The sequence below is a fragment of the Balaenoptera ricei genome, chromosome 1 (genome assembly GCF_028023285.1).
Source record: "Balaenoptera ricei isolate mBalRic1 chromosome 1, mBalRic1.hap2, whole genome shotgun sequence".
NCBI classification, from domain to species: domain Eukaryota; kingdom Metazoa; phylum Chordata; class Mammalia; order Artiodactyla; family Balaenopteridae; genus Balaenoptera; species Balaenoptera ricei.
The window spans coordinates 95,785,242-95,809,558 of record NC_082639.1 but is presented as its reverse complement, the minus strand read 5'-3'; the positions used below and the strand labels follow the sequence as shown (position 1 = coordinate 95,809,558).

Here is a 24,317-nt window from a genome sequence, read left to right as displayed (position 1 = left end):
AAGCACTGAAATTGAAACTGTGATTAAAAATCTTCCAACAAACAAAAGCCCAGGACCAGATGGCTTCTATCAAACATTTAGAGAAGAGCTAACACCTATCCTTCTCAAACTCTTCCAAAATATTGCAGAGGGAGGAACACTCCCAAACTCATTCTATGAGGCCACCATCACCCTGATACCAAAACCAGACAAAGATACCATAAAAAAACTACAGGCCAATATCACTGATGAACATAGATGCAAAAATCCTCAACAAAATACTAGCAAGCAGAATCCAACAGCACATTAAAAGGATCATACACCATGATCAAGTCGGGTGTATCCCAGGAATGCAAGGATTCTTCAATATATGCAAATCAATCAATGGGGTAAACCATATTAACAATTTGAAGGAGAAAAACCATATGATCATCTCAATAGATGCAGAAAAAGCTTTTGACAAAATTCAACACCCATATATGATAAAAACCCTCCAGAAAGTATGCATAAAGAGAACTTACCTCAACATAATAAAGGCCATATATGACAAACCCACAGCCAACATCGTTCTCAATGGTGAAAAACTGAAACCATTTCCACGAAGATCAGGAACAAGACAAGGCTGCCCACTCTCACCACTATTATTCAACATAGTTTTGGAAGTTTTAGCCACAGCAATCAGAGAAGAAAAAGAAATAAAAGGAATCCAAATCGGAAAAGAAGGAGTAAAACTGTCACTGTTTGCAGATGACATGATACTATACATAGAGAATCCTAAAGATGCTATCAGAAAATTACTAGAGCTAATCGATGAATTTGGTAAAGTAGCAGGATACAAAATTAATGCACAGAAATCTCTTCCATTCCTATACACTAAAGATGAAAAATCTGAAAGAGAAATTAAGGAAACACTCCCATTTACTACTGCAACGAAAAGAATAAAATACCTAGGAATAAACCTACCTAAGGAGACAAAAGACCTGTATGCAGAAAACTATAAGACACTGATGAAAGAAATTAAAGATGATACAAACAGATGGAGAGATATATACCATGTCCTTGGATTGGAAGAACCAACATTGTGAAAATGACTATACTACCCAAAGCAATCTACAGATTCAACGCAATCTCTATCAAACTACCAATGGCATTTTTCACAGAACTAGAACAAAAAATTTCACAATTTGTATGGAAACACAAAAGACCCCGAACAGCCAAAGTAATCTTGAGAAAGAAAAATGGAGCTGGAGGAATCAGGCTCTCTGATTTCAGACTATACTACAAAGCTACAGTAATCAAGACAGTATGGTACTGGCACAAAACAGAAATATAGATCAATGGAACAGGATAGAAAGCCCAGAGATAAACCCACGCACATATGGTCACCTTATCTTTGATAAAGGAGGCAAGAATATACAATGGAGAAAAGACAGCCTCTTCAATAAGTGGTGCTGGGAAAACTGGACAGCTACATGTAAAAGAATGAAATTAGAACACTCCCTAACACCATACACAAAAATAAACTCAAAATGGATTAAAGACCTAAATGTAAGGCCAGACACTATAAAACTCTTAGAGGAAAACATAGGCAGAATACTCCATGACATAAATCACAGCAAGATCCTTTTTGACCCACCTCCTAGAGAAATGGAAAAACAAAAACAAACAAATGGGACCTAATGAAAGTTAAAATCTTTTGCACAGCAAAGGAAACCATAAGCAAGACGAAAAGACAACCCTCAAAATGGGAGAAAATATTTGCAAATGAAGCAACTGACAAAGGATTAATCTCCAAAATAGACAAGTAGCTTATGCAGCTCAATATCAAAAAAACAAACAACCCAATCCAAAAATGGGCAGAAGAACCAAAATAGACATTTCTCCAAAGAAGATATACAGATTGCCAACAAACACATGAAAGGATGCTCAACTTCGCTAATCATTAGAGAAATGCAAATCAAAACTACAATGAGATATCACCTCACACTGGTCAGAACGGCCATCATCAAAAAATCCACAGGGCTTCCCTGGTGGCGCAGTGGTTGAGAATCTGCCTGCCAATGCAGGGGACACGGGTTCGAGCCCTGGTCTGGGAAGATCCCACATGCCGTGGAGCGACTAGGCCCGTGAGCCACAACTGCTGAGCCTGCACGTCTGGAGCCTGTGCTCCACAACAAGAGAGGCCGTGATAGAGAGCGGCCCGCGCACCGCGATGAAGAGTGGCCCCCACTTGCTGCAACTAGAGAAAGCCCTCGCACAGAAACGAAGACCCAACACAGCCATAAATTAATTAATTAATTAATTAATTAAAAAAAAGAAAATACAGCTGCCAAGCAGATGTGATAGGCCAAAAAAAAAAAAAAAAAAAAAAAAAAAAAACTACAAACAATAAATGCTGGAGAGGGTGTGGAGAAAAGGGAACCTTCTTGCACTGTTGGTGGGAATGTAAATTGATACAGCCACTATGGAGAACAGTATGGAGGTTCCTTAAAAAACTAAAAATAGAACTACCATATGACCCAGCAATCCCACTACTGGGCATATACCCTGAGAAAACCATAATTCAAAAAAAGTCATATACCACAATGTTCAGTGCAGCTCTATTTACAAGAGCCAGGACATGGAAGCATCCTAAGTGTCCATCAACAGATGAATGGATAAAGAAGATGTGGCACATATATACAATGGAATATTACTCAACCATAAAAAGAAACGAAATTGAATTATTTGTAGTGAAGTGGATGGAGCTAGAGTCTGTCATACAGAGTGAAGTAAGTCAAAAGAGAAAAACAAATACCGTATGCTAACACATATATATGGAATCTAAAAAAAAAAAAAAAAAGGTTCTGAAAAACCTAGGGGCAGGACAGGAATAAAGACGCAGACATAGAGAATGGACTTGAGGACACGGGGAGGGGGAAGGGTAAGCTGGGACAAAGTGAGACAGTGGCATGGACATATATACACTACCAAATGTAAAACAGCTAGCTAGTGGGAAGCAGCCGCATAGCACAGGGAGATCAGTTCGGTGCTTCATGTCCACCTAGAGGGGTGGGATAGGGAGGGTGGGAGGGAGACGCAAGAGGGAGGAGATATGGGGATGTATGTGTATGTATAGCTAATTCACTCTGTTATATAGCAGAAACTAACACACCAATGTAAAGCAATTATACTCCAATAAAGATAAAAAAAAAAGATTGTTGCTCTACTTTATAAGCTCCATTTTATTTTTATTTATTTTTTAAAATTTATTTATTTATTTATTTTTGGCTGTGTTGGGTCTTCGTTTCTGTGCGAGGGCTTTCTCTAGTTGTGGCGAGCGGGGGCCACTCTTCATCGCGGTGCGCAGGCCTCTCACTGTCGCGGCCTCTCTTGTTGCGAAGCACAGGCTCCAGACGCGCAGGCTCAGTAGTTGTGGCTCACGGGCCCAGTTGCTCCGTGGCATGTGGGATCTTCCCAGATCAGGGCTCGAACCCGTGTCCCCTGCATTGGCAGGCAGATTCTCAACCACTGCGCCACCAGGGAAACCCTATAAGCTCCATTTTAAATGTGAAGTACTCTAACGATCTTCTTTGAGGCATGGTGATAGGAGCAACTGGCTCCCCACACCTTATTCTATTCAGACAGTTTTATTCTGGCAATAGTTTTGCAGGAAATAGATTAAAAATATTAAATTACTTTTGAATACATACCATCAGAAAACAAATACTCACATAATGTGGTTGTTACTGTTTATGATGTCAAGAATTTTCTTCCCTGATAAGAAACTCTTGAAGATAAAGAATGAAATAAATACATCTTCTAAAACAATAAGCTCACAAAATAATGAGGCTGGTTGTAGTGCTCTGAGTTTAACTGGAAAACACAGTCACTGAGAAGGTAATTTGAACTATGACTATAAATTTTTGTGAAGAATCATCATCTGTAACAAGCCTTTTACTTCATTTATTCTTAGCTATTTCACATAAAGAGAAAAAATTTTTCTTACAGAAATTGGATGCACTAGAAAGTAATGAAATCTAAAGTCATTCTTTTTATACAAAGTGAATCTGTAAACCTCTCCAGTTGCTACCCTTTCAGTCCTTTTATTTGAGATTTTTACTTGACGGGGGCGGGGTAAGGGAACGTAGTTTCTCAACAAATTGTCTTCTTTCCATAAGTAGTTCCTGCCCTGGGTTTTCTTGTCATAAAAATCTGTAACTTTTCCAACTCTGAAAATTATTTCAGTCAAATTGTGTATCATGTGCTTACTTTGAGAACTTTGAGAAGCAAAAAGAAAAAAAAAAAGAAACCATGACCAACAAATTAACTCCCCCTTTTGTAATTCCCCCCATAACTTCCCTCTTCGTAATTTTTTATATTTTCATTACATATGTATGTATCTCTAAGCAATGGAGCTTATTACATAACATTACATAAATGGTCTCATAATGTGTATGTTCTCTAACTTGCTTTCTTTGAGCAACCTCATGTTTGTGAGATTCATCCAAGTTGGTATGAGTAGTTTAATCTTCATTGCGATTTTAGGACTAGGAAAGCATATACCCTTTCTCTTGGTGACAGCTATTTAGGTTGCTTCCAATCATTTGTCATTATAAGCAATATTACTACAGAAATTCTTGGAAATATCTCCTTGTGTACATGAGCAAGCCTTTGTTCCAGTCTGGATGTCAGATGCATGTAACTGGGAGTGGAACTGCTAGATCATACGGTTGGTACATCTTCAACTCTACCAGAATATTGCCAGACTACTCTTTTGAATACACCAATTCCTACTCCCATCAACACTGCATAAAAGTTTCTATTACCTGTATTGTTTCAATACTGGTGTTATCAGGCCTTTTAATTTTCATCCATCTCATACACCAATATTACCTCACTATGGTTTTCCCTGATTCTTTTCACATATTTATGGGCTATTTGTGTTTCTTCTGTTCATCACTTTTGCCTATCTTTTAGTTAGGTTATTTGTCTTGTTTTTAATTCATAGGAGTTCTTATACACTGAGGATACAAATCCTTTTTTAATCATCTGTGTGGCAAATGTCCTCTCAGTTTGTGTTTTATCTCTTTACGGTTTCTTTTAATGAAATGAAGTTCTTAATTTCAGTGTCAATCTTTTCTGTAATGGCTTTGTTTTTGTGTTTTGAGAAATCCTTCCCCTCTCTGATATCATGAAGATATTCTCCTTTATTTTCAGAGGTAGTACAGCATACTGATTGAACAGACTAATCACTCACTGTGATATGACCTTGGGCAACTACCTCTCTGTGATTTTCTCATTTGTAAAGGACAACAATACCTACCTCATAGATCACTGTGTGATGATAAATGCACCATCATCTGTAAAGCGGTCAGTATAATGCCTGGTAAGTAGTAAGCATTCAGCAAGTGTTAGCTGGCTGATCATAATTATTGCTCTAAATCTGTCTTTCATATTTAAATCCTTGATCCATCAAGAATTTATTTTTGTGTGATATTAATTTCCATATATGCAAGGATTATAGACTCTATATTTCATTCCACTGGTCTATTTGTCTCTATGCCAGTAACACACTGTCTTCATTACTGTAGCTTTATAATCTTTATATCTGTAGAGAAAGCACTTCTCATCTCTTGTTTTTCATCAGGAATGTTTTGGCTTTGAGTTCTTAGCCCTTTTTTCTTTCATATACATTCATGAACGACCTGGTCAAGTTCCACAAAAAAACTCATTATTTGCTTGGCAGCACACTGAATTTATATCAATTTGGGAAGAACTGACATCTTTAAAATATTTAGTTTTCTGATAGGTGCAATTCCTGAGAGAAATGTGTTTAAATTTCCCCTCATGGTTCTGGATTTTCCCATTTCTCCTTTTAGTTTAGTCAGTTTTGCTTTATGAACACTGAAGCTTTGTTATTAGGCTTGCTAGATACATACAAATTTAAGGCTTTCATCTTCCTGGTGAATTGAATTCTTAACCATTGTGAAGTGACTGTCTTCATTTCTAACAAAGTCTTTTGCCTTAAAGTACATTTTATCTGATATTAATACAGCTGTACCAGCTTTCTCTTGATCAGTTTTTCCATGGTATGTTTTTTCAATCCTTTTACTTTCAGGCTTAGTTGGATTTTATTCTTTTACCAATCTGATACTCTTGGTCCTTTAAACGGAACGTTTACATTGAATAGAATTACTGATATATTTGGATATTTGAGCTATTTTCTCCTTTACTATGTTTACTGGTATATTACATTAATTGATTTCCTGATATTCAGTCCACTTGAATTCCTGTTTATTTGTTTTAAATACATTGTGGGTTTGGTTTCCAAATATTTTGCTTAAAATTTTTGCATCTATGTTCATGAGTAAAGATTTGCCTGTAATTTTCCTTTCTTGTACATACTGTTCTTGTGTAGTTTGGATATCAAGGTTATACTATTCTCAGAAAGACTGATAAAGTGTTCCCACTCTTCTAGTTACCTATAAAATTTTATGGAAGGTTGGAATCAATTTTCTTAAATGTTTGGTAGATCACACGTGTAAAATCACCTTGGCCAGGTATTTTCTCAGTGGAAAGATTTTAAATGACTCATCAAATTTCCCTATGGCTTTAGGCATTAGAGATGCCATCCATTCACATTACATTCTACCATTAGATTTTTCTAGATTCAATTTTGGTAAGCTGCTTTTCTAGAAATTGTCCATTTCTCCTAGGTTTTCAAATAAAATTATTCAGGATAATCTCTTCTCTTTTTAATGTCTGCTGCATCTACATTATAACCCCTTCTCTCTCTCTTTTATTTTCCTCAAATAATCTTGCTGTAGATTTGTTAGTCTTTTTAAAGAACCGAATTTGGGTTTTTAAAAATTCTCTCTATTGAATCTTTGTTTTAAATTCATTAATTTCTGCTATTATTTCTTGCCTTCTACTTTGAGTTTTTTGTTTTTTGGTTTGTTTTTAACTTTTTAAAAGCTGGATACCTAGGTCACTGAGTCTTTTTCCTTTTAAAATATGATACAATATAAATTTTGCTCTAAGAACTAATATAAGTTGTATCACATAAATTATAATTCAGTCCTAAGTTATTTTCTAATTTTATTTATGATTTCTTCTTAAATCATACCATAAGTTACTTAGAAGTGTGTATTTTCAAATGAATATGTTTTATACATTACCTTCTTGTTAATTTCTAACTGAACTGCCTGTGCTCAGGGCATGAAACCTATGTGATACAGATTCTTTCAAATTTGTTGGTTTGGCATGTGGTCAAATTTCTGGACCTGTTTCATGAATGTTTTAAGAGAATGTGAATTGATTAGTTGCTTGACACAGCATTCTGTATGTCCATTAAATCAGTGTGACCCATATTTTTAACTGTGACCCATATTAAGAAATACGTTTGGAATCTAAAAAAATAAAACGAATAAATGTAAGAAAACAGAAACAGACTCACAGATACAGGCAAGAAACTAATGGTTATCAGTGGGGAGAGAGAAAAGGAGAGGGGCAAGCTAGGAGTAGGGTATTAAGAGGTACAAACTACAATGTATAAAACAAATAAGATGCAAGGATATACTGTACAACACAGGGAATATAGCCAATGTTTTATAATAACTTTAAATGGAATATAACCTATAAAAATTTTGAATCACTATGTTGTACACCTGAAACTAACATAATAATGTAGATCAACTATAACTTTAAAAAATACATTTGCATTGCAACCCTAAATACACTTACACAAATGTAGGACAAAATCTCCACAAAACAGTACTTGCCCTTATTATGTATGATAACCCCATTATATGTATGTATATGTGTGTGTGTGTATTTAATGTTAGTTCCAACACCTGAGATTGATTTTATAACTCATTAAATGGGTCAAACACACAATTTGAAAAACATATCAAGCCCATTAATTGTGCTGGTCAAATCCTCTACATTATTACTGATCTCTGACTCCTGATTTTTACCTATCAATTACTGAGAGGTATGTTAAAATCACATTAAGCTAGAAGTATCAGCCAAGACAGACTCTGAAGCCAGACTGACTAGGTTGAACTCCCATCTCTACCACTTACAAAGGCAACCCCAGGAAATTTACTTAACCTCTCCTGCCTCCTAGAGTTGTTAGGATTAAATGAGTTAAAACAGGCAAAGCACTGCCTGGGCACATAGTAAGCACTCAATAATTGTTAGCTATTATTATTTTTTTCAGATCTGCATGATCATTTTTGCTATTCCTTTGTTTCAATTCTGTTATTCCTGTAAACATTTAATCATAGTCATTTTATATTCTGAAGATCTTGGTGACCTGATTTTGCTTTTGTTTGTTTTCTTACTCATTTTGGCTTGTTTCTTTAGGTGTTTGGTAATTTTGTTGTTGTTGTTGTGAGCCTTTATAGGCCTGGATAAAGGATGGCTTGCTTACCTCCAGAAAATATTTGATCTTACTTCTGCTAAGTCCCTAGGAGCATTTCTAACCCAAAAGCACTTTAATGGATTGGGCTTTCTTATACTGTGCAGGTAGAATAAATCAAATTCCAAACCAGTGTGTAACAGGCTTATGAATTCAGATTCTTATGGGAGACTCCTTTTCTCCACCCTGAGCCAACACCAGAAATATACAAGTTTTCTTGTTTCTTTTGGCTGCACCATATGGCATGTGGGATTTTCATTCCCCCACTAGGGATTGAACCCGTGCCCCCTGCAGTGGAAGCACGGAGTCTTAACCACTGGACTGCCAGAGAAGTCCCTATACAAGTTTTCTTGCAGTTCCTTTAGCCAGCAGGCTTTTCCAGGCACTAGGGATACAGCAATGAACCTAAGAGACCAAAAAATACCTGTCTTCATGGAGCCAAAGTGAGCAGGGGGTGTGGGAGGAAATGATAAAGCAGTCTGGGCCCAGATTACAGGAACTTTTAGCCACAATGAGGACTGAATATTTGGTTCTAGGTACGATGTGAAGTCACTGGAGGGTTCTGAGCAGAGAAATGACATGACTTGATTCACATTTTATAAAAGCACTCTGGCTGCCCTGTGGAAGTCAGTGTGAGGGATCAACAGCAGAAAACAAAAGAAACAGTTGCAAGGCTAATGCTCTACTGGGAGATGTTGGCAGCCTGTACTAAGATTGTTGCAGTGTACATTGTAAGAGAGATTAGGGATATATTTTAAAGGTAGGGTTTCTGATAGGTTGGATGTAGGAGTGGGTGGGAGATAGGGAACAAGGATGGCCCTTAGGTTTTTGGCCTGAACACTGGTGTGAATCATGGTACCATTTCCTGAGACAGGGCAGACTGAAGGAAGAACATGTTTGGGGAGAAAAAAACAATTGATGCATTCTGGATGTGTTAAGTTTTAGATGCCAATTAGATATTCAAGTGGAAATGTTAAATATATGAAACTCCAACTCAAGAGAGAAATTATGACTGGAAATATCAATCTGAAAATCATCAGCATATAGATGATATAAAAGCCAACCGACTGAACGAAATCATCTAGAGTTGTGCTGTCTGATATAGTAGCCACTAGCCACATGTGACTTTTAAAACTTTAACTAATTAAAGTTAAATAATATTTTAAAATTCACTTCTTTTTGCACTAGCCACATTTCAAGTGCTCAACAGTCACATACGGCTAGAGGCTACTATATTGGACAGCACAGATACAGAACATTTCCATCTTCACAGAAAGTTCTATTAGAAGCACTGATCTAGAGTGTAGGATAAGCGGAAAAAGGATAAAATCAGAAAGGAAGGAAGGATATGGATGGACAGAAAATAGAGAAGGAGAGAGGGAAGAGGGAAGGGAGAAGAGGTCCAGCAACCGAACCCCAGGTACTACAAATGTCAAGGATTGGAAAGATGAGGAAGAGAGGGGAGTTATGAAGACGGAGTGGCCAGTAAGGTGGAGGCAAGCCAGAAAAAGAGGGTAACCCTGGAGGCCAAACGAACAAAGTACTATGAGGAGGGGATGATCAGCTATGGGAAATATTGCTGAGAAATCAAATATGCTGACATCTAAAACTGATCAACGTATTTGGTAAAATGGAGTTCTCTGGTAACCTTGAAAAGGTTTTAGTATCATGATGGGGCAAAAGCCAGAGTCCAGTGGTTTGAAGAGAGAATGGGAGGTGAGGAAGTAAAGACAAGGAACAGTGATGTTATTTTCAAGTTTTGTTGTAAAGGGGAACAAAGGAATAGGTCTATAGCTAGAGCGGTCCATGAGGACAAGTGATAATTTGTTAAAATATGAGAGCTATTACAACTTAACCAACTTGAAAATTAAACACAGGAAAACCTTTTAGCCCATTATTCAATTACAAAGTACATGGTCCAGTTTACTATACTGTTCATACTTCAGTATCATTTTTCAGTTAAATGTTCTTTCAAAGTCTTAGATGACTAACCACTAATTTCTTTTTCTTCTTCCTTTTCTTTATATGGATTAAAGGAGGAAATTGGGAAGATAAAAGCTAGATTTTTCACTGACTTTCAAGTTCAAAATATCTGTCTGTGTCAGTAATTTTTTTTCAGACTGAGAATGTTTTAAGCCTCGGCTGGATCTTTAAAATGGATCTCACATAGAGTTACATAAAGATGGCATCCAAAAATGTGGTTCTACTCTTGTTCCTTTTTATTTTTTTAATCAAAAGTAGGTGTTTTTTTTTTCACTTAGAAACAGAGACATTATAGCATATTCTTTTCTAATAGCAATGTCAAAACCAAATCAGCACCTAAAGAAAATTTCTGGGTTTTCTGAATTAAAAAAAAAAAATCCTAAGAGATTCCCCCTTAGAAATGAAACGGGGGGAATAAAAGCTAAACAAAAATCAAATACGTAAAGACATTTGAAACAAAGAGGTTAAACAATAAAATGTTTTAATTTTCACACCTTCACATTTATAAATTTTTGAGTGAACCTAGAGATACAGAATTTAAATGTATTTAAAAATTTTTTAAACAAAATAGTTATACCTTTACCATTTCTAAGTTCATGATAAAAGCTATAAAATACTGTATTCCATACTGATATATTAATGGGACAGTGGTAAAGCAAAAAAGTATAAAAGTTGAGCTTCCTATGTTACGTATCTCTCTGGATATGGTAAACATGAGATACGTAATTTAAATGTAAATCTTGAGGATAAAGAAATTTGGTTTTGAAGACCTAATACTTACCGTGCAAACTGTTATCAACTTCAATGTTTTCAGACATCATTGAATTGTTTGTGCTGTAGCTCAGACCAAGAACCATTTGAAGATCTGAGAGATTGAGTTGTGCTGTTAGTTCACCACTTCTATCCCCAACCTACAACCACAAGCATTTATACTTTAGAGTAGTATTTAAAGTAAAGAATGGTGAAGATTAGTTGAAAATGTTGTCAACCTAAAACTGGAAGAAACTATAGAGAGATGATTACATTACATGAAATTTCTAAAAATCTTATATGTTCTGGTATAATGTTATAAGTCATAATCCTAGTTATCACTTTAAAATGTATATCTCAGAAATAACTAATTTTCTTGTCAACTGCATTATTATGAACTTTCATCAAATCTTTAACTGTGGTCATTTTTAAGTCTTTTGTCATTTACAGACAGTTATGGGTGTACTCTGATGTTTTTGCAAATATGTTCCTATAAAAGGGTTTCACCTTCAAGAAATTCATGGAAAAGACTCTGACAAGTACAGGTTTCTGGTAACTGACTGTACTGCTGAACTGAATGAATAAGCATTTTCAGAACTCTAATGAAAAACTGATGAACTTATAAAAGTGCTAAAAGAAGATCAAGATGAAAAAAAAAATTAATTACATGGGACTGAGTGAACTGATGAGGATGAGTATAATTTTTGTGACTTTCTGTCTGAATTTAAAAAAAAAAAAAAAATCCCACAAGGACTCAGAGGCAAAGAATATACAAATCAATTTTCACTGCAAAGTAAAGGAGCTGTTACAGTGGAGGATTACTGGACTGAATGTCAATATTATGACATAGTATGACTGTTTCATGTTTGGTAATTGCAATCATTGTTGCTTTTGTTGTGGTCATCCATGTACAATGCTTGGTGTCAGTCTATTTATCTCTTGTAAAAATAAAATACAGTGTGTGTGTGTTAAAAAAAATAAAAAAGAGAGATGAAAATAGTTATTTTAAAATTATAATACTATGAACAAAATGGGTTTTTTCATTAATAGTATTTTAAAGAAGAGAAGGAAAGTTACTAAAATATGACAAGAGGACAGATAATTACATTCTACCAATTCTTTACTTCTCTAAATATTAGATTGCTCTTAATCTCTATGACCACCTTAAATAATAAAGTAGGTTACTCTGTGACACGTTAACTTGGCATCACATGAATACAATTTCCTTAGAATACTGTATTTCCATCCTATAGTAACAGTATTTATTAAGCTAGCACTAGACATTATACTAGGTACTTTTATATACTTTATCTCTAATCTGTATAACAATTTGCAAAGCGGATATTATTATTATTCCCATTTTACAGATGAGAGAAATGATGCTCAGAAAAGTTTCCAAGCTCAAATAGCCAGCAAATGGCAGAAATGTAACAGGAATCAGTCCTTGATTCTAAAAGCCATGTTCTTCCTTTCATACCATGCTGCTTTTCCACGCAGAGATGGGGGGACAGTGGAGGCACATGTTAGTAATTCTCCCATTCCTCCATGCTCAGCCTTTCCTTCCTGTCTTCCTACATCAAGGCCAGTGCAAACATACCGCTGATCTGTATCTCAAAATGCTCTGTGCAGTTCGTATGCCAAGAGAACAATTTATAATTAAATTTATTACTAAGCCATATAGGAGCATTCTAGAGAAATAACAGGGCTGCAGATCTGTGAATCACAATAGCACAGATAACAATTTTTTAGTTTCATACCTCTCTTGAAATTTCCAAGTGCTTTTCAGCAAAATGCATTGCTTGATCATGATTTCCTAGAGCCGTGTACGCATTTCCTAAGCTCCAACATGCTCTTCCTTCACCAATTCTATAAAATAATTCAAAGCTAACATGCAGTTATCTGAAAGGAGGTCTGTGTGAAGAATAAAATCTATCTAGTAGTAATTAAAGGCATAAACAATGCTTTGGATTTATTTGGTCTTTCTTATAAAGAACAAACTATCATAATACTAGAGACATACAGTTGGCCTGCTTCAGGTTCCACATCCGTGGATTCAACCGTGATCTGAGAAACCCCCCGGATACAGCCGACTGTACTACACCATTTTACATAAGAGACTTGAGCTTCCATGGCTTTTGGTATCCACAGGGATCCTAGAACCAAACCCCTGCAGATATCAAGGGACGACTGTATTAGAATAACCAGATAATAATGAACTCAGAGTCAAGCTTTAAAATGGAAAACATCCTTTTTAAACATGCAGTATATTATAAGTAAAGTCTCAGGGATAGGTCTTGCAGTTCAACTACCCCATTTTCTTTCCATGGCATCCTTACCAGGATTCAGTCTGTAATCATTCAGTCTGTATTTGAACACCATGAGGAAGAGAGAACTCACCTCTTGAGGTAGCATACTTCATTTTGAATAACTGTACAGAGTTCTTCATACTGAGATAAAAATCTATCCTACTAAAGCAAACATCACAGACTATAGTCCTGCACAGATACTCTGTTTTTTCATACAGTTTAAAAAAAAAAGAATAATTAACCATCAACATTTAAAAATCAGAAGATTTTATATGAAACTCAGGACTTCCAGCTTCTCTTGAAAAAAGAGGCGGCTCTGGATCCTCATTCCTGCCAGGCAACACTTAGCTGGAATTGAATAGCAGCTGTCCCCTTAATGCTGTTGGGCCTATTAATTTCACTACAATTTCCACTCTGATCTAGTCAGGAGGACCTTTGCAGGCAATTGAGTTTGTGACCTATTTACTGATCTTGGTTCAAGGTTATATGGAACCATTCTAATCTACTCTAGCCCTTCAAACAGTAACATACAGAGGATGTTACTGAAACAGAGGAAATTCCTTACAAAGGAATTAAAAAGAAAACAAAGGAAACAAAAAAAGAAATTTAAAGGAAATATTCTAGGGATTCAACAATGTATCTATATTTTATCATAACTATAGTAAAAAGGTATATAACTTACCTATCATTTAGCTCTTGAGCAATTGCTAAGTGCTTTAGATGATAATCAATGGCCTTTTCATAGTCCTGAAGTAAAGTATATGTGTTTCCAAGACTGTAGCAAGACTGTGCTTCTACAGCTCTGTCTTTAAGCTGTCGAGCCAACAGTAGTGTCTTTCTGAAAAAAGAAATTAATTCTTACATAATGGCTATTATAACTATATTGGCTATAATAACCATAAAATAAAACTCTTTTCCTCCTGCCTTTAAAGTAAATCTGTTTTAGATCCTAATATCCCATATTTTCTCCATTACTTCTAGATAAAATGAAAAGATGTCCTTGAAACACAAAAAGCAAATCCAGACTTTTAGAATAAATGTAGGAGTCCTATTAATTCCCCAGAGAAAAGGAGAACAGATGCATGAGATCAAGTGCCTCTAAAGATTAACACAGTATTTTTAACATTAAAAAAAAACTTTCGCTGTTGCAGTGCAATAACGTAAAGTAAGTTTGTCCACATACCCTCTCTTTTCAATCATGCTGTTGCCTTTACATTTTGTCAAAATTGAAAATACTTAGTTAAAATTGTTATGTATAGGCCATTAGTCACTGATTCATGAAAAATATTAAATGCTACATTTAAATATTAACCAAATTCTACCTTGTAGAATCAACGAGAAGCTAGTGTAGCAATTAAGAGCATGGACCCTAGAGCTAGGCTGACTGGGTTCAAATCCCAACTTTGTCAGTTAGTAGCTCTGTGACTGGGGCAGGTCACTCACCCTCTCTATGCACTAATTTCCTTTTACATAAAATGGGGAAAACACCTCACAGGGGTTTGTGAGGATTAAATGAATTAGTATATATAACGTGCTTAGAATAGCATCTTGCTCACAATAGATGCTAATAAATGTTAATATGTTTTGTTATTATTATCATCAGTGCTTAAATCTACAGATGCTTTTTGGATCCAGTAATTTAAATGACTCTTTCCTATGATTTCTGCCAAACAGTATAAATACTTCATATCATTTATAACTATATGATAATGTGATAGTTTTTTTTAAGCAAACAAACCTGAAATTATATGTTTAATGATGATACCTTTAAAGCTGTTACCTTGGGAGGCTACACGCTTGTTCTAACATTGCCCGCCCTCTCAAACACTTTTGGAAGACTTTTGGAATTGCTTCTGGCCCTGTGGCACAACCCTTTCTGGCACGCTGTTATTCTTTGAGAGTACAGCTAATTTGTAAATGGTTGGAAGTCTTTCTGAAACCAAACTCAGTTACTAAAGTAGGTTTACCAAACTACTGCTTTCTGTCCTTTCTATTATGGATCTATAATGTTAAGAGAGTTTTCTTGTGTGGCCCTGAAAACAATTTCAAAGAAGAGTTCCAAAATATTTTTAATCAATATTTTTGGAATATGTGTAAAGTTCTGAGTTCTACCTGTTTGTGGGTGTGTGGGGCAGGGGTAAATTTCATTACTTTATACTCATGCTTCTTTAGTCAGACAGCCACCATCCACTTTATTACAGAACTTTTCAGTATTTAATACAAGTACATCATTTATTAAGACTTTTCTATGTGTTTTGGATTTAAAATATACGAAACTTTTGTATTTAAAATCAAAACATATGCTCCTTGTATAGTGATGTACTTTATTTGGAAGGATATTTCACATCTAACTAGTCATAGCTAGTCAACCAACAAATATCAACCATTAGTTGAAGTTTAAAGGAGGATGGGATGATATTCTAGTTTTTTAGATGGACCTAAAGCAATTTTACCTGTTTTTTTAGATGATAAACTTTCCAGAACTCTCTCACGGATTTTTCAACAATAAAATATAAATCAATCAAGACTGTGTCTTTGGTTCCGTCAAACTGGCTTCTGCCTAAGGTCTGTATGGGCCTTCAGTTCCCACTAATTAGAGAAAACTCTGAACAATCTAGAAAGCACAGGGCAGGCAATATGAAGCAGTTTAAACTTTGCTATCATGTATGCTTCAAGTCTACAGATAGATTAAAGAGACCCTGCCACAGAACAAGCTGGGGGTACTAACTCCTCGAGTAAGTGAATGGGGCCTCAGCTTACAGCGAGGATCAAAGCTGGGCAGAGAGGGTGGGAGGATAACTGCTCGATAAGATGGTAGGATGATGGCGGGAAATTCAGTGATCACTGGAGGAAACTAGGGCATCTATTTGTTACCAAGCTTTCTTGTGGCCTCTCTGCAAACCCGTAACTGGTGGTGGTGGTGGTGTGGAAGCATATAACTATACACACCATACATGCTGAACAGGTTTAAAGGATTTTAAATGTTTAGAATCTCATTAAAAATAATGTTTTAAAGATAAAAGCTAAAAAAAATATAAAGGGGCCATACTGCTGCTATTAAATATTAGGTACGATAATATGTATTGAGCACCGTGTGCCAGGTACTGTGCTAAATAAGTGCTTAATATATTCTTTCATTCAATCCTCATAACAATTCCAAAAGCCAAGTATTGATATCTTCCATTACAGATGAGAAGACTGAGACTTAGAAAGCCCAAGGTTCTGCTGCTTGTATGCAGCAAAAAAGTTTTAAACCCAAAGCCTATGATTCTTTGGATTGCATAACTACCCATTTTACATTTATCTACAGAAATATTAGACTAACCTATAGTATTCAGAGGCAGTTTCAAATTCACCAAGAAATATATACGCATTTCCAAGGTTGCTATATGCTCTTCTTTCAGCTGCTTTATCTCCAAATTCTTTTGCAATAAGGAGACGCTGAAACAGAAAATTTTAATTAGATGTAACTATAATAAAACTAAAGAATAATCTAATCACTGTTCAAAACACTGACGGAGAAAACGACCTGGCTCCAAAGCCTGGCATCATACCTGCTCATGAGCTATAACTGCATCCCTGAAGTTGCCAAGGAGGTAATGCGTGTTTCCAAGATTGCCAAAGGCACGTCCTTGGGCTGCTCGGTCCCCCAGAGCAGTCACTAGTGATAGGTTTTCCCTAAGTGATAATAAAAAGTTGTGAAAAAATGAGTTTGAGAAAAACATTTATTGACTTTATTTACAAATCTAAACTCTTTATCAGGAAAAAAATATTTAAATAAGCTTACAACCATAATGTGCCACATTTAAAAGACATAGCTATGCTGGAGGGTGATTATAGGAAATAACTGGGAACATTTTACTCAACCATTCACATAGGTTTCTGCCCAGAGTCCAGGACAGAGTTAATCTTAGAACCCCTATAGCTAAAAAGTTCTATGAAATTCTATTGATAAAAGACTAAGTTTACTCCTAATAACTTAGACTAACTATTGATGCTTCTTGTTTGTGCCACTAAGTGGCACTGGTCTGCAGTTTAAATGAAAGTTTTCCTGGGGAGGGAGGGGATTACTTCTAATACAACACTATAACATTTTAGCAATGATTTGACGGTTTATTTTACTTACCAGTCTATGATTTTAAAACCTCTGCCGAACTTAAAAACTTACTGCTGGCTTGGGTGGGCCACATGACTGCTGATGCTACTCACTCATAATAATCCACGGCTGCCTGCAGAGCATTTCTTACTTCTTCTGGAAATTCTCCTACGTCCTGAGGACCAGGGCAGCCAAAACTTTTCCCTTTGGCGTGATACACATTTCCAAGGTTGTAAAGTGCTCTTGCTTCTCCCACCTAGATGAAGATAACAGCAGTTTACAATTGGAAATCAGAGGCCAGGTATTATAATGCTATCACATATATTTATTCATAATATCTTTGATATTACGGTCAAGAGAAAGAAATGTTTACATTAGCCATCCATACAGAACCAAACACATGACTACTTATGAAAGAAGGACCTCTCGTTATTTCTTTTTTCTCATCTATTAAAAATTTTTCATTATGTTTCTCTTTTTCTTCCACTTTTCTACAAATTCTTTTCGTTTGGTATTAACTTTTAGATAAACTAAAGTATAATTAAGTAGGATTAAAACACAAAGCAATTTCAATGAAAACATTTGGCCTACCATCTAATGTTTCCTTATTACCTTGTCGTTAAGCTCTCTGGAAATATCTAGGTGTCGCTGACAACAAACTATAGCTTCATCAAAATTCCCAAGAACCTTTAAGGTGTTTCCCAGATTACCACTAGCTTTAGCTTCCCCCAATTGGTCTCCAATAGTCCTGGGGTGAAAAAAAAAGAAAAAAAACAAATGGTGTGTTAAAATATAAAGCAGCCAGAATACAGTTTTCCCTAGAGAACAGTTGACATGCTTAAGGTAAGAAAGACCCATTAGCCTTGAAACCTACTTTAAATAAAAATCTTAAACTTACATTTCTGTGTTTAAATTTAATTAATTTTCATTCATTTAATTAAACTCTAGCATCATTTCACTACTATTCATTTACTTAATTAAATTGTGTTCAGCCTAAAGATTAGTTTTAAAATTCAATGCGAATAAATTAGAACTCACTAAATGTACTGTATTGTTAGTTTTTTAATTGAATGAAAATGTGTTTTAAAGTGACAGTTAATTAAGGGAGAATTCAGCTTAAATTAATTACCTTGCAAGAGTTAAATCATGATGATGGTATTCTAATGCTTTGGCATAATCATGCAAATAGAAATAAGCATTGCCCAGCTGGCTGTAAATAGCGCTAAGTGTTTTTAGGTCTTCAGTTCCAACTTGAACTGCAGCTTCAAAGAAGGACACACCAGCACGGCAGTCTCCTGATTTACACAGACGCTCCCCTTCCAACGCCAGTTCTAGGCAAGAAGCTTCCATTCTATAAAATTATATAGGACAGACATTTACAAGATTACATTACAAATGCACCACAGTGTTTTAACTTCCAGTAATATAATTTAAATGTGGACTGTGGCTACTCTTGCTTACAACAGCAGCCTCTATAATTGAAGTATATATACATTATTGATAAAAGAGTAAACTATTATTTATAGCAAAAGCTTATTTGCCTATTCAAATGTCTCTCAGCTACAGAGGTCTTTTTTATATGATAGCTAAAGACCTCTATATGGAGCTGATGAAATAAAATTCGTGTTTTATGGCAAGATGAGAAAAATTTAAACATAAAATTTTTCTTTGACCATTTGGCCTCCTTCCTCCCCTTTATTGTGTATTGCACATCTGCATTGACCAGACATCTTTAGGAAACAACGTTCCTTCTTAATCTCATCAAGCGTCACAACTCCTTAGGAGATAACCTTCCTTCTTAATCTTTAAGGGGCCACGATGACCCCATGACCCACTACTTGCTTTGTTGACCCATTACTTGCTTTGTATGTGTAAATCTGGATTGTGTAAAATGTCAATAATACGTCATCTAACGTACAGCCCTCTGTCTCAAAAACTTACATAACTCAAACAGGTAGAACAATTCTCGGAGTTTTCTGAGAGGTGTTCCCGGGTTATAATCTTCAATTTGGCTTGAATAAAATTTTCCATTTCTTTCTTAGATCCACTGATTAATTTTTTCATCGACAGAGCTCATTTTACTTGGCTCACCCAGAGCAACCTACTTTACCAATGAGAGAACCTAGTAGTTTTTCCTAAACTGTTCTGACCTGTGGCAGACTTACAGACTTTCTGAGAGTTTGGGGAGAACAGGGGTGCCTGTGGGAGGTGAAGTCCTATAACTAATACTCTTCTCTATCCAGGTATGCAGGTGATCTACTCAACCTGTCCATCAACCCCTCCTACCACACATCCCTATCTCATACTCGTGTCCATGCACGTGCACGAGCACACACACCCCCCCCTCCCCGTCTTATCACCACAGGATCACCTATACCTTAGAAAAATAGAGCAAAATATCTTGATGCACAAGGTACAGTTCTATGAAAGAACTAAGTGTTAAGAAACTTTACGTTAGGAAGCAATGATTTAAAGATTTGCAGAAATTCTAATTCTCAAAGTCTGTCACTGAATTTTAAAAGCCAGAAAAATTAAGTTACTATAAATATATCTAGGAGAAAAAGCACCATTACTTCCGATTCTAATCCTAACCTTTAGTAGGTGCCCTTCACCAAAGTTGCCATTGTGTTTCTTCACCATTTTCATGATTTCTGCCATGTCTATGTACTACATAATCATTCACTTAAATGTGTTTCTAAAATTTGGCAAATTCCTTTAAATTGGCACATGCCGTTAAAAAAAAAAATCTAGTTTCACCCAAAGCAGTATCTACGAAACTGTGAGTTTGATGTGATACTTAGGTTCATTTTCTAATGCATCGCAAAACAAATATGGAAGTATTAAAATAAAAAAGCGAGTAAAATTACCTTATGTTCCACCAGTGGTATAACACCATCCTTTGGAAGACTCTGATTTAGCTCATCAAGCATTTTAATTTTTGGAGCAGCACTAAATTATTCCTTACTACAATTAGCTTTGAGCAACTCTACCAGAGCGGTGGTTCTTGATCCTGGCTGCACAACAGCAGAGCTCACATGGAGCATTTTTTAAAACTCAAAGTTGGGTCCTGCTCCCTTGGGTGTGAGGTCTGTCCCCAGTATTGTTTAAAAGCCCCCAAGTAATTCCAATGTACAAGGCAGGGTTGAGTATCACTGCTTTAACAGGAAATATGAATTAAACCACCACTCACCCTAAACTCATTCAAATATGATTACACTTTGTATTTTTAGTAACAGGTCAATTAATATGTTTCTTCAGGTGCTGTCTTTTAGTCTATAAAACTTTAAGTTTCCTTAGAGTCGTAAATTAAAATGGAATTGTAAAAGTGGAAAATGAACCAGGTGAAGCTAAATGAGAAGTCTGGACTAAGATTAATAGAGCCAATTAACAAAGGTTCAAAGCAGACTTCTGGCTCAGAATAAGCAGATGAAAGTAGTCATCTCTGACAGGTAATTTTTAAGTTTTACATCCAGGTATCTTTTTTTAATAATTCAGGTAATTTAGCCAAAGGCTACTGTTTGTTCATAGTTAGACTAGTGACTTTACCCTCACTTTATGGGTCAAGGTAAAATAATGCAAGTTAACCTCTTTTTAACATTTTGCTTCAACATTAGACTAGGGGGCAGGGGTGGGGAGAGAGCTAAAGCACGTGGAAATATAAATCAGTTTACTGGAAACCTTAAATTGTTGCATTTATTTTTCTTTATAGGTCATTTCAAATTAAAAAAGCCTATTTTTGTCTTTCACAAGCGACAACTGCCCTTTGGAACTGTATTTTTGAAGATGAAAGAGTTAAAAAAAAAGATTTTTTTTGTTTAAGGTTTTATGAGGTTACTGGTGTATTGCGTGTGTGAAGAGAAATGAGTCAGCAAAAGATTAATATGTAAAAATGTGGTTTTATTTTTGCTAGATGAAGTACCTGAACTACTTGTCTTTATTTGTCTACTAAAACCACTGAACTTCTAAGAATTATCATAGGGAAAAAAATTGGAAAAGATATTTTTACATATAAAATACATTGTTTTCTTCCTATTAACAAATTTTAATTTAAGCATGATACCAATTATGGAAAAATATTATATATTGAGCAATTTCACTGCTAGGAATTTATCTTAAAGCTACACGTACACAAATTCAAAAGGATATATGTAAAAGGATGGTCACAGCAGCAAAATACTACCAACAATTTAAATGCCCATCACTAGAGTATTGTTTAAAAAAAATTACATGCCACCATACAATGGAATACTAATGATGGCACATGATTTCACCGAGGGAGAGATAGAGAAATAGTCACACCAGAACCATCAGTTCAGGACGATTAGGTTGCTGGCCAGGAAATTAGAGATAAGGCTATTGATGAAACAAAATTATTTTTAAGGCAGGACAAAAAAAATTAACATAAAATTTTCTTTGCCATTTGAGCCACTACCCTCTCCCCTTTAGTGTGCATTGTGCACGTGCATTATACATTAACTAGATCCCCTTAGAAGACACAGGAATGCCTACTTGCCAAAAAAAAAAAAAAAAAAAAAAAGCAATTCCTCCTGGAGCCAGCAGGTAACTCAGTAAAGACACAACATTCCTTTCTCAATCCTGTAAGGGTCACAATAATCCACTACTCACCTTGCTGGACCATGTAAACTGTCAACATGTTACTCTGATGTAAAACCCTTTGTCTCAAAAACTTTTATGACTGTGCACTGACCTCTCAAAGACAGAACAGTCCTTAAAGCTTTCTGAAAGACTTTCTCCCAGGTTATAATCCTCAGTCAGGTTGGCACAAATAAAATTTTCCCTTTCTTTCTAAGATTGACTATTGATTAATTTTTTGTCAGCACTATTCATATGTAAAAACTGGAAGTTAATAACAGTATATCCATATAAAACAGAGAAGCATTTTCTTCAAATAAATATCTTCACCACAAATACTTGACCTTCTGGACTTAAACTTATACATTACAATGGAACCATCAATCCAAATGCTGCTGAATCTAACAAAAGTTAGCTATAAGGCTGAATGGTATCATAAGAGCTACAAATTTTTAAAAAGGTATTTTACATAATTCTCATTGGAAACAGTGATAGCCACCTGGAACCCTGCTGGCTACACAGCTGTCCTTAAAGTGCATGAGGTGAGACTGCGCTACAGGAGAACCTACCTTAGAAAAGTCATTTCAGTAACGAATGCCTAAAATAAAGCTCAAAACTCTCTAGCTTATTAGAGTTTATTTTGACATATATTATGGCTCTGGTATATCTTATTTAGAAAATAAGTCAATATTCTGGCAAAATCTCCAACACCTCAAATATACCTAATTGCAAAACAGCCAACGCAGGTTGGTTTATAAATTTTTTAGAAGATCGTGAAATAGTAACAGAGAATGTAATTTCATATCCTCTCTGTCTCTATGATAGAATAGAATTACTTCATTTGTTTACCAGTTGGGTTGAAAACAAAGAACATACCCAGAGTAGAAGACAAGCCAGGAAAATAGCTCTCCATTAAAATACATCCCACATACAAAGTTTCTTTTAGTCTTCCTAATGGCCTATTTAATTACATAATCAAAAAAGTACATTTCTAATAACTATAAAGACAGTATTACTATCCTTGACTGAAATGTTTTCATTTTTGTTAACAGATTGAACATTATAGCTTTAATTCCTCATCTTCTGCACAAACATATCATTTCAATTTATTTTAATTTTTGTATTTTATTATTTTTTACTTTTCTTCTACAACTAGTTTTTTTTTTACCGCCTTATTTTTGGTTTCTTGTGTTTATAGTATATCAATTAAAGCAAAAGAGGATTAAAATCTTGACGCTACAACATTTAAAAAAATTTAATAACCAATTTTGTCCAAATCTGACTCTCCCTTCTAAGGGCTTACATACTAATTAAGAATAAATGATGGGATTCAGGACTTAAGATCAAAGCAAGAGTGCCCTGCACCTTCTCCATTGTGCTGTCTTCTGTGGCAGTCCACTCTCTCATTACAGCCCTTAGCTCCACCTTCTCTGTGTTCTACTTGGGCGTGGATCTTTTCCATTACCAGTCCTAGCCCCCATAAACAATTTTCATCCATCCAATTTACCACATATATCTAATTATTCCAGTTTACTTTTTAAAGGGAAAGTGCAAAACCATCTTGATTTAAATTTAAATTTTGATTGGTAACTTAGTTTTAAAGTGATTCTACTATATATTATATCAAATTTAATTATCAAAATGATGCTCTGAGATGAGTATTATTACAGAAGCGGAAACTGATGCTCAGTGACCTGCTTAAGATCATACGATGCCAAATCTGAGAAGTGAAATCCTGTCTTTGCCTCCAAATCCAGTGTTCTTTCCACCACTCCACATTACCTCAAACTATTCTTCAGAAAGAATATTAACAACTATATTTATCTATCAAAATTGAAGAATTCAACACCAAAACTGTATTCCTTTACAACTTATGTGCGATAACCTAATTTTTACATTAAAGTACTGAAATGTTTGTTATTCACAGTAACAAGTATGAACAAGGACATTTCTCAAAGAAATATAAAACCAGACAAACTAGCATGATGAACCTGATACATCCATCCTTCTACATCAACAATTACCAATATATGATACATTATCAATATATATTTCATCTTTACTTCCACCCTCACTCTACAACTTCAGATTCTTTTGAAGTATATTCCAGAATGCATATAATTTCATTAGTAAATATTTTAGTATGTAACTCTAAAAGATAAGGAGCCATTTTCAAAAAATATAATCAGGACTTCCCTGGTGGCGC

At 35.3% G+C, this 24,317-nt stretch overlaps 1 protein-coding gene across 3 annotated transcripts in view; it reads right to left on the bottom strand.

Moving 5' to 3' along the window:
- The window catches only part of GPSM2 (G protein signaling modulator 2), a 65,414-nt gene that overhangs the window by 23,382 nt on the left and 17,715 nt on the right, over window positions 1-24,317 (bottom strand). For all 3 annotated transcript variants that reach the window (XM_059900762.1, XM_059900777.1, XM_059900771.1), the window contains exons 3-10: window positions 18,648-18,869; window positions 18,131-18,266; window positions 17,632-17,774; window positions 16,977-17,100; window positions 16,748-16,863; window positions 14,105-14,260; window positions 12,874-12,982; window positions 11,148-11,277 (exon numbers count right to left, since the gene is read on the bottom strand). In XM_059900762.1, coding sequence (XP_059756745.1) covers window positions 11,148-11,277; window positions 12,874-12,982; window positions 14,105-14,260; window positions 16,748-16,863; window positions 16,977-17,100; window positions 17,632-17,774; window positions 18,131-18,266; window positions 18,648-18,869 — 1,136 coding nt within the window. The remainder of the gene's footprint in view (window positions 1-11,147; window positions 11,278-12,873; window positions 12,983-14,104; window positions 14,261-16,747; window positions 16,864-16,976; window positions 17,101-17,631; window positions 17,775-18,130; window positions 18,267-18,647; window positions 18,870-24,317) is intronic.